The following is a 12,381-nucleotide window of genomic DNA, read 5'->3' on the forward strand; positions in this document are numbered from 1 at the left end:
ATCCTTTCAACAACATGTACCTTTATATTATATAACAGTAATAAAGTAGTACTATATAATATACTGAAAATATACAGAATAAAAGGCCGTGTTGGTAATGGGCGGCAGTGAAAAGCACCCAGTAAACGTTTTCCTGCTAGGTTGGAAGATTAGATTTCTTATGATTAAAGATGAATAAATGTCCCATCCTAGCAGGAGTTTATTATATCTTTATGAATTTCCCTCCCTTTCTCGGTGTGGACCTCAATGTGAAACCTGCCCTCCAGCCCTGGGCTTTTCAAAAGTAATTGGTTATTTTGTCAGAAAGAGCCTGGGACCTCTCGCTGGGCTGGCTTCTTACTATTCAATAAGTAATGTGTGCTGTAAACAGTTTGTATTATCATTTCAATTAGTCTGACAAGCCAAAAACAGAAATGCAGAATTTGAGCTGAGATGCTGCTGAGCTCTATTATCTGGTGTTAGATGATAAAGAATATGCAAGGAGATGATAAAATATACTAAACAGGGGGAAGATGTACCAGATTTATGCTTTGAATCTGAAGTTTTACTACTGTGTGTTTATGACAGTAATTTTGTGAGTAGTTGTGTGTGTGTCTGAGAGAGAGAGAGATACGAGCTGTGAGCTGTTGCCATGGGTCAAGCGTTCGCTCTATCTGCCGCAGCAGCGGTGAACACACTACAGTTCATTGTTGGTGTGTTTGAGGGAAATGGTTCAGAGCAGGAGGGTTAATGGAAAAGCCCATATGTTTGGCAAAGCCAACATAAATCACACGACTGGAGCTATACTTTCACATTCACACACATTTTAGTGCTACGACCCGGAAACACAGAGTGCTTTCTGTCTGTACACCTAAACACACACACACACACAAAAACCTCTTAACATAGACTCACAGCTCTGTTACTTGGTTTAAACTGATCTTCAGCCTGACTAGCACAAAAAGTGCCAAAAGCCCATCTAAAACCAGCCAAGAGACCAGCTAAGGCCATCTTGGCCAGATCAACCAGCTAAAGCAGATATCTAACTACCTGTACACAATATTTACACACAAGCAATACAACAAGCAAAATGCCCTATACTTTCATCATTGACCAAGCACACAAATGCAGATTCAAATACAAATACACACACTTTTCCATCTCCATTTTCTCACTTAACGTTTCCCATCTTTTGTGCGTCACCCTAATTTTTTATTAGTCTCTTTCATGTTTTTTGTCAGTTCAGCCCATTGTTGTTTACATCTGCATGTTGTTTTATATACCACAGTAACTGATAACATACTAATTGAACTTTCTCCAGGTTAATTAAGTTGTGTTTTTGTTGTCTTGACGCTGTTTCCTGTTCCGGTTGCTGCCGGTGCTCTGCACGAGTCTGTTTGTTTGTAGCTTGCTAGCCTGCTTAGCAGTGCTTATTCTTCTACGCTTATCATTTTATTTTACTGCGTGCTTCGTATTTTTCCCAGCTTTTCTACTGTTTCAACTGTGTGTATATTACTGCGTGCACCCATTTTCTTTTTTCTGCTTGTCTACATCTCGCATTTCGACTGCGTGCATTCATTTTCTCCTCTGTGTTTTACACGGATTATTGCATCAATCTCAAACATCTGCTGATCTGGAACTAACACAACAACAGCAAACAATTGCGTGAGGGATTCACATCGATCTCAAACCCTCGCCGCTCAAGAACAACCATAACAACAACAACAACAATAAACAATTGCGGTAAGTCATGGCATCCGCTCATATTATTGCTTCCTGCATTGCATACCACATGTTTACTATAGTTTCTTCCGTCAGCAGTGAGGGGTTTACATGTGATAAATGTAAGGAATTAGTCAGGCTGACAGAGAAGGTTAATGAGTTAGAGACACGCATCCAAACGCTAGTGGAGGTCAGTGAGACAGAGAAGCCGGTAGATACTGTTTCAGATTCGGGTAGTACAGCGAGCAACACACACACTTTGGTTCCGGCTGAAGGCGTTTGGGTGACGTCTTGGCGGCATACTCGATCAGCAAAGCGACACCACTCTCCCGTTCCTGTTAGGGTTTCCAATCGATTCTTCCCACTCAGTGATGCACCCACTGAGAATCATGTTGAAAGAGCTTTGGTTTTAGGAGATTTTATTGTAAGGAATGTAGAAATAGAGACTCCAGCCACTATTGTTAAATGCATTTCCGATGCCAGAGTGTCTGACATCAGATAAAATTTACAAGTGCTGGCTAGATTTTCTAAAATTGTTATTCATGTCGGCACTAATGATGTCCGGTTTCACCAGTCGGAGATCACTAAATATAATATTAAAGAGGTGTGTGAACTTGCAAAATCGATGTCAGAGACTGTAATGTGCTCTGACCCCTTCCCTGCTCATCGTGGTGTCGAGGTTTAAAGTAGATTGGTGTCATTGAATTGCTTGATGTCTGAGTGGTGTCCAGAGAATAGCATGTGATTTATAGACAATTGGAAGAATTTTTGGGGTAGACCTGACCTGCTAAAGAGAGACGGACTCCATCCCTCCAGGGATGGTGCCGCTCCCCTCTAGTAATTTTGCTCATAGTCTTAATAGTGATAGTATTTGACTAACTGGGGCCCAGGTCAGGAAGCAGACGAACTGGCTAATCCGAACGTCTGCTAGCTGTCTTGAGACGTCTCACAGGTCACATAAACTACAACACATAGAGACTGTATCACCTAGATATCATATAGAGACTGTGTCTGTTCCCTGAACTACCAAACACAAAACTCTCACTAAATTATTTAGAAAATTTTTTATTAAGGTAAAACTTAAAAAAAAAAAAAAATAGAAGATAAACATCATATAAAGGTAGGGCTACGAAACATTAGATCTCTTTCAACCAGATAGCACTAATTGTAAATGAAATTATTACTGATCGTAGTTTGGATGCGCTCTGTTTGACCGAAACCTGTCTTAAACCGGATTAATATATTATTTTAAATGAATCTATTCCCCCAGGTTATTGTTATAAACATGAGCCTTGCCTGAAGGGTCGAGGAGGAGTTTTTGGTGTTGCTCAGAGGGCAGGATATAAGTTTAAGTCTTTTGAACTAATAATGCTTAATGTGACACCGTCAGATACAGTTAAAAAATCTCTGTCGTCTTTTGCGCTTGCTACAGTATATAGATCGCCTGGGCTCTATTCTGATTTTCTTGGTGAATTTGCAAATTTTATATCAGATCTAGTAGTTACTCTGGAAAGAGCTTTAATTGTTGGTGACTTCAACATTCACATAGATAATGAAAATGACACATTGGGATTAGCATTTAGCATTATTAGCATTTATCGATATTCTCAACTCTCTTGGGGTCAGACAAAATGTGACTGGACCAACTAATCGCCATAATCATATTCTAGATTTAATTCTGTCATATGAAGTTGATATTGATACTATAGAAATTCTACCGCAGAGCAATGACATCTCAGATCGTTACCTCGTCTCTTGTATGCTGTGATATGCTAATGTAACTCAATCTACACCACGCTATCGTTCAGGTAGAACTATTCTTTCGACCACTAAAAGATATCTTCACTAATAATCTTCCAGATTTATCTCATATTCTCAGTAAGCCAAAAAGTCTAGAAGAACTTGATGAAATAACAGAAAATATAAATACAGTCTTCTCTAGCACTCTTGATAGTGTCGCCCCCTTCGATTAAAGGAAATTAAAGAAAAAAACCCCGCACCATGGTACAATGATCACACTCATGCTCTCAAGAGATCAGCTCGGAAAATGGAGCGCAAGTGGAAGAATACGAAATTAGAGGTATTTTGCGGAGCATGGAGGGATAGTGTCTGTAGCTACATACAGGCACTAAAACTTCCAGGACAGCATATTTTAGCAAACTCATAGAAAATAACCACAACAATCCTGTGTTTATTCAGTACTGTGGCTCTATTGGTTAGGAATAAAGCCTCGACCGAACCAGATATTCCGTCGCAGCACAATGGTAATGACTTCATGAATTTCTTTACTGTTAAAATTGAAATAATCAGAAATAAAATTGGAATTATGCAGTCGTCTGTCACAGTACCACAGAAAACAGTATCTCATAATTTTCCTCACGAGCAACTTCAACCCTTCGCTGTCATAGGTCGTGAAGAGCTAACAAAATTATAGAAACATCAAAAGCCACAACATGTATGTTAGATCCAATACCAACGAAGCTCTTAAAAGAGATATTCCCTGTAATCTTAGAACCTCTTTTTAATATTATTAACTCCTCGCGCTGTTCGGGATGCAGACACACTCACTCAGTTTAAGTCTAGACTAAAGACTCATCTATTTAGCCAGGCATACACCTAATTTATCCATCAACTCACAATTAGGCTGCTTTAGTTAGGTCTGCCGGAACCAGAAACATTTATCATGCTCTATAACTCTGCAAAAAATTGAATGCCATCTATGCTAATATTATTATATTTGTTTCCCTGTCTCAACCTTGATTCATATCCCGAGGTTACCAGAGCCGGCCAGATCCACCTCCGTTCCTGCTTGGTGTCAGACTCCACTGCTATGTGTCTCTGAGTAGTGATGACTAAACACAGCCGGTGCCAGCCAGACATCATTTCAGTCTATTACGATAGACTTCAGGGGATGAACTGATGCCAACTCCAACCATAAGACATGGGATACTTCATATGCCACTGCCTGAACCTTGGATTTAGGATAGACCTCAATGAAATTACCGGCCAGTTGAACTGCGATGCACCTCACTGATCTCTGCCTGCATCACCTCGGTCTAATGATGGACTACACTCTTAAAATAGAATACATAGACTTTTAATTATTTGCCAACAAAAGCCTTCATCAGCCAATTAACAAAGGACAATGCAACAGTGTGAACTTCTGCAGTTAATCCAGGATGGACTTCAAAGACATTAGTCATGAATCTTACAGTTCATACAAAATCTTTGTTTAAACACTGGCCCTTAACACTTACTTAGTTTACTAATTTTAATCCATGACCTGCACTGCACATAAATAACTAATATTGGCATCATATTCATGCTGGTTAGCCAGAGGGGAACTGGCCCCCACAGTGAGCCTGGTTTCTCCCAAGGTTATTTTTCTCCATTAACCAACATCTTACGGAGTTTTGTACCACAGTCACCTTCGGATTGCCAACTTGGGTTCTAAATACAATTATGATTTAATTATCGAGTTATTTATTTTTATACACAATTTACAATTATATTTAATCAAACTACACAATGATGACTCAAAGACTTTATAGATATTACAGTTTTCATTTACTGTTAATGCATGATTTTCTGTAAAGCAACTTAATGTGTGTGATGTGTGTTGTGAAAAGCACTATACAAATAAAAATGACTTGCCTTATTAATTGCTGCACCCCGTGTTATTTATACTCAATTAAAAGATGAATGAATTTACTTGGTAATTTACTTACAGTTGTCTTGAAAATGTCATTGGTGGAACTTTGGGGAGCTAACAAAAAGTACCAAAGAGTAATTAAATGAAACTACTATGGTTTTTGGACATGATTACCATTAATGATTACTATACCGTATGATTACATATTCATATACAGTGGTATTTGCATGCTAGTTTGGGCTACTTCGAAAACTATTTTACATGTCCAAATGTTTTTTAGTAATGTGCCTTAATAATAGCATGTTTTTTTTTGTATTTGTACTATGGTAATACCATGTTTTTTTTGAACATGTACCATGGTAATACCATGTTTTTTGGTAATGTGCCATAATAGTAGCATGTTTTTTTTATATTTGTACTATGGTAATACCATGTTTTTTGGTAATGTGCCATAATGATAGCATGTTTTTTTTTGTATTTGTACTATGGTAATACCATGTTTTTTGGTAATGTGCCATAATGATAGCATGTTTATTTTTTTTTTTGTATTTGTACTATGGTAATAGCATGTTATTTTTGTATTTGTACCATGGTAATACCATGTTTTTCGGTAATGTGCCATAATAGCATGTTTTTTTGTATTTTTACTATGGTAATAGCTTGTTTTTTTTTGTATTTGTACTATGGCAATAGCATGTTTTTTTTTAACGTACCATGGTAATACCATGTTTTTTGGTAATGTGCCATAATGATAGCATGTTTTTTTGTATTTGAACTATGGTAATAGCATGTTTTTTCAAACATGTGCCATGGTAATACCATGTTTTTTGGTAATGTGCCATAATCATAGCATGTTTTTTTTGTATTTGTACTATGGTAATACCATGTTTTTTGGTAATGTGCCATAATGATAGCATGTTTTTTTGTATTTGAACTATGGTAATAGCATGTTTTTTCGAACATGTACCATGGTAGGGCCATATTTTTTGGACATATACTATGGTAATATCATGTTTTTTTTATTATTTTTTTTATATGTATTATGGCAAAACCATGTTTTTTTGACGGGTACCATGGTTATAGCATGTTTTTTGGGTTATGTACTAGAGTAAAAGCATGCTTTATGGACATTTACCATGGTAATATCATGCTTTTTGGACAGGTACTGTACCATGGTAATACCATGTTTTTTTTTGTATATGTACTATAGTAATACCATGTTTTTTGGTCATGTGCCATAATAGTACCATGTTTTTTGTATATATACTGTGGTAAAACCATGTTTTTGGACAGGTTTCAAAGTAATACCAAGTTATTTTGTCCATTGTAATATGTTTTTTGGACAGGTACTGTACCATGGTAATACCATGTTGTTTGTACTTAAGTAATACCATGTTTTTTGGCCATGTGCCATATTAATACCTAGTTTTTGGTATTTGTACTGTGGTAATACCATGTTTTTTGGACATATACCATGGTAAAACCATGTTTTTGTTTTTTTTACTGGTTCCATGGTTATACCATGTTTCTTGGTCATGAACCTTAATAATACCATGTTTTTTGGACAAATACCTTAATAATACCATGGTAAAACCATGTTGTTGTTTTTTGTATATGTACTATGGTAAAACCATGTTTTTTGACAGGTACCATGGTTATACCATGTTTTTTGTCACCATCCAGGACAGCCCGGAACCTGGGAGTGGTGGTTGATGATCAACTTAATTTCACTGCCCATACTGTATCTCAACAACTGCCCGGGCTTGCAGGTTTGTGCTTTACAACACCAGGAAAATCAGACCTTTCCTGTCTGAGTACGCTACACAGCTCCTGGTCCAAGCTCTGGTAATTCAAGACTGGAATACTGTAATGCCCTATTGGCCAGCGTAAGCTACTGCAGATGGTCCAGAATGCAGTAGCGCATCTGGTCTTCAATCAGCCAAAGAGGGCTCACGTCACCCCACTCTTGATTTCACTACATTGGCTACCTGTAGTTGTCTGGATCAAATTCAAGGCTTTGACTCTAGCTAATGGAACAGCACATTCTTACTTCAGTTCACTCCTCCAGGTCTACGTCCCAACTTGCTCTCTGCGTTCAATGAACCTGTATCGCTTGATGGTCCTGTCGCAAAGAGGCACAAAGTCTATTTCATAGTCATTCACTCTCTCTCTGTTCCTCTGTGGTGGAATGAGTTTCCAACCTCCACACGATCTGCTGATACCATCTCAACATTCCAGAACCAGCTGAAAACACACGTTCCTTGACACCAGCCACTTGGAAAACGTGGCAGTGCGATACTACAGATATTGTTGAATTTTGTTTGACAGATTGCTTGATATGTTCCTCATTTGTAAGTCGCTTAGGATAAAAGCATCTGCTAAATGACTAAATGTAAATGTCATACCAATTTTTGTGGACATGTACTATGACAATACTATATTGTACTACACAATATATACAGTAGCTACTAGACAAAACACAGTGGTGTTTTGGTAGTACCATTGTATTGACCTGTTTCAGTGACATCACTTTTTCCTCGAAACCGCCGTATCAAGCAATTATGATGAATGGAAAAACACAGGGGAACTGATATCAAGAAAAACAGACAAATTGCATTTGAACCATGCCAAGTCCCAGAAAAAGTGTATACAGGTCTTGAAGTCAGCATAAATATAGCCAAATTTGACTTTCGCTGACATTTAAATATATTTTATCCACGATTTATCTCTGTACGCCGGCGAGTCTGATGTCACTGTGTGACCGATGCGTACACACGTCTACTGGTACATCACCTTAAGCGTCTCTCATTCAAAAGTTACAAATGTTTTTGTGTCGTTTTCTGGTCTGATTTGTCACAATATTACATAATGTCTGTGATGATCCCATCTGCATGAACAAGAGCTGCTTTTAACTCAGAAAGCAACCGAGCCATATTCATGTATGTAATTAATGTTTACATTGTAGTCTGGTGGTGTGAATAAAGTCTGTACTTCATAATCTTATGACGTGTTTTTCATTGATTAACATTAGTATTTACACATAAAATATATAGGACTTTATATTGACATTATACCGCTTATAGTACAATTATGACATACTTTTATACAGTCTGGGTGTTATGAATTTCACCTCCAATGTGCATTTCCAGTTTAATTGTATTCAAATCAGTTATGTTATAAACATAATTTTCACGGGTACAAATAACTGACATGTCTAAATAAATGAGTAAAGAAGTGTTTTATCCCTGCTTTCCTCCTTAATTGCTGCTTGAAATGAAACCGTCACTTCAACGATATAACTTTATTCAAAGAAAAATAACACTTTGGCTCTGGTAAGTAAACAGCAGTATCACTTTTTCAAGATTTATAAATAGAAACAAAAATGTTGCCGGCTTTTGTCGCATCCCGCAGCACAGCACACTGAAGGTATATGGAAATTTGTTCACAAACATGGTGGCGCAGTAATACAGTGATGTCACATGAAACAGATGAATTATTTAAAGTACCTTGGGGTACCATGCAAAAGCCATGGTACATGAATATGGTAATAATGGAATGGAATATTTATGAACCTTTGATATAATCACTCTTGTCAAATGTTGAAACCATTGTCTTCTTGATGTGTTAAGATCTAGTGGACATGAGTGATGAGAAGAAGGAAGGCCTGGGGCATCTTTGCTCTACACTCCAGGTGTATCTCGGTGAGGAGAACTGTGATCTGTCTCAGCTACCACCTGGCCTGGACCCCATCAACCTTCTTGCCAGAGTAAGTGTGCTTTTATTTTCATCTTCACCGCTTGTGGCGTAGTTGGCAGGGGTCACGCTATCAAATCGGCGGGGCGTCACACCAAATCTCACGCAGCGGTGCGAACGGTGTCAGCATGCCACACTGAGTATTCGCCCACACACCCAGCTGCACGGATATTGTTCTGTCCTCATGTTACCTGCTGTGAATCCATGCTGTTATTTCATGTCTTTTGTCTTCAAAGCAGGGGACAAGTTGTTCATAGAAACTAAACTTGGTCATTTCACGTTCAGGGTTGGTTACATATAAATTTCCATGCCTAATTGTCCCACTTGTATTGTATATTTAAACATAAAAATCACTACACATTTTACTTAAAATGGAATCGTTAAGGAGCTGGAATCACTAAATGGAATCACAATCAGAACAAGAATCATTAAATTCCTTACGATTCCCATCCCTTGAGTCTTTTTCCTCTGTGAATGCCCCAAGTGCATGAGTTTCTTTGGAGATGTGTCAGTGAGATCGCTTATTGAGATTCCTGTAAGAATATGTTTTATTTGCTTGTTTACTGACCGTCACTCTGTACCGTAATTACGAACACATTGAGTGAAACACCCATTTCAGAGTGAATAAGGTGATCATCTCTTCAGGATCGCATGTAAACACAGAAGGGGTCGCACATCTGGCCTGGGACAAACAAATGCCTTTTGCATGTGAACACAAACACCTGTTTCATATAAGACAGAGCCATCTCTCATAAAGCATCAAAGACCGAAATGTGGATCTGATAAGCATTTTTATTCCAATACTAAATACTGCGTCAGGGACAGAGCTCAAGTTATGCGAATAGTTTAGTTTCAAACATGCACAGATGCTCAGATTTGGAAGGTCCAAATCACTTTTAGCAATTGTTGGTCTTGATTTACAGAGCATACTTTCTTGCGGTTAAATTTTCCTGGTAATTATTTGTGTTTAATGTTTCTTTGTGCTAGTTAGACGCACACTTACTCCATTGAAATATGCTTGCTTGGGGTGGAACTGAGAACCGGTTGTATTAAAAAATAAATAAAACAAAAATAAAAATGCTGGAACAAAATCGTGTTAATGAGTTCCATTAACGATTCTCAAATGCACATTCTTCCACCGATGCGAGCATAACACTGTGCTAAAATACTCTGACAATGTTTCTTGTGCTAACATTCAGCGGCACTGCAACACCGCTACTAAATCAGCAGTGTGAAACATATAGCGCATCCAGCGCAGTGTAATTCTCAAACGAATGGCTATTTTTAGTCTGTCCTTTTAAAATCAGGAGGGTGAAACATACAGTGTGGCCAGTGTAGTCCGGTTCCCGAAATAATGACTCTTATGAGCCGTTTTGTTCTACAATGTGAAACATACAGCTTGTTGAGTGCAGTTCTGTTCCCGAACAAATGACTCTTTAGAGCTGGTTCTTTGAATCTACAGCGCGTCCAGTGCAGTCCGATTCCCGAACGAATGACTCTTATGAGCTGATTCTTTTGAATCTACATAGCATGACATTCAGCGTGACCAGTGTGGTCTGATTCCCGAAAAAATGACTCTTATGAGTCATTTCTTCTGAATCTACAGTGCGACCAGTGTGGCCCGGTTCCCGAATTAATGACTCTAATGAGCCGGTTCTTTTGAATCTACAGTGCAAAACATACATGTACTGGGCGTTGAATGCAGTCCTATTCCTGAACAAATGACTCATATGAGCTGGTTCTTTTGAAATAGCAGTGCGAAACATACTACACGATCAGTTTAATCTAAATCCTCAACAAATTACTCTTAAGCTGCCTTTTCACTCTCTCCGACATTCACGTACGACTGTCGTATTTCTCTTTCTAGTGGCAGTCGCTATGAACTGTCAATTTGTTTGCAATGGATTTTAGGAGAAGCTACCAATGGTTTACAACTTGTTCAGCAGATGGATGAATTCAATGAAATTCAGGATTAATATTAAATCAGTTTTTATTATTATTAATACTTTATTAAAGTTATTATTATGATAATTAACAGCAACAACAACCAGCAAATAATTCAGCAAATAGGAAGCAAAATTCAAAGATATGATTTTAAATATGTAGGTTTTTCATGTGCCGAAATAAACATGTAGGCCTACACATTTACTGTAATTACAAAAGCTTTTTGTGATATGTTTGCAACATAAACAATCATTTCTGACTTATATATTCATCATTTTCCAAAATACAGAAGTAACAGGCATTTAGAAGAAAGTTTAGGACAGAATCCATTGATATTTCTCACTTCGCGATGATAGTTTTGAATGAATACATCACATCCGGACGGGAGTTTGCATATGGTCTAGTTGCACAAGTTGAAATATTTAAACGCAGCTAAAGATCTCGTATCCGGAGATGGTCGCGAGCCCACACAGCCCCCTATCGTCTGTCGTTTGTTGGTGACAGTGAAAAGGTGGCTTTATGAGCTGGTTCTTTTGAATCTACAGCCAGTGTAGTCTGATTCCCAAATGAATGAGTCTTTACGAGTCGTTTCTTTTGAATCTATAGCACGAAACATACTACAAAAAAGCGTGACCCATGTAGTCTGATTCCTGAACTAATGACTCTTATGAGTCTGTTCTTTTGAATCTACAGCAGTATTTATGATACTGTAAGCAAACAATACCTGTATATGGCGTTCTGGATCTGTTGAAATTCTAAAGTGTACCTCCAGTGGGCAGTTTGCTGTCCAGTAAGCCCACAGGATCTGAGGAGACATCAAATACAGATACTAAAACACTTAAGATGGATCATATTTTGTGTGCCATGGTCACCATCTACCTGTGGAGATCAGTTTCTTTGCATCTCTCAGGGTTTTCCATCACTAGCTTAGTGAGTTCAAGATGTGCTGCCCTGGCCCACCAGTCCAATCAAGCTGTCCGTTATCTGTGGGGAGGAAGATGGTCTTTTGCCAAACCAATTTAGAACAGTCAAGGCTCTAACTCAACCCATGTCTGAACATCTCACTCCCACATTTATACATTTTTTCACTCTTCATATCTTAATGAGATGCAGTTAAAACCTGGATGAATATTTCAGTTTGGGTGTGGGTGTAAAACAAGTGTGCAACACTAGAAGACGTGTTCTAGTCTCGACCCTGACTGCTGATAAATTCCCTTGTTTTGCATAAACTCCACTCACGAGAGCTGACTTTTGCAGCCTTATTGGCCTGGTATGTTGTCTTTAGCATTACAAACATGTTTAGTCATATTAAACCAACACTATTCCCATTG

General features: G+C 38.1%; 1 protein-coding gene across 1 annotated transcript in view; it reads left to right on the forward strand.

Annotated features, from left to right (window-relative positions):
* Positions 1 to 12,381, forward strand: part of LOC127455620 (histone-lysine N-methyltransferase SMYD3-like) — a 230,195-nt gene that overhangs the window by 30,065 nt on the left and 187,749 nt on the right. The window contains exon 5 of the mRNA XM_051723670.1: positions 8,983 to 9,119. Coding sequence (XP_051579630.1) covers positions 8,983 to 9,119 — 137 coding nt within the window. The remainder of the gene's footprint in view (positions 1 to 8,982; positions 9,120 to 12,381) is intronic.

This window comes from Myxocyprinus asiaticus, chromosome 17, assembly GCF_019703515.2.
Source record: "Myxocyprinus asiaticus isolate MX2 ecotype Aquarium Trade chromosome 17, UBuf_Myxa_2, whole genome shotgun sequence".
Lineage (NCBI taxonomy): Eukaryota > Metazoa > Chordata > Actinopteri > Cypriniformes > Catostomidae > Myxocyprinus > Myxocyprinus asiaticus.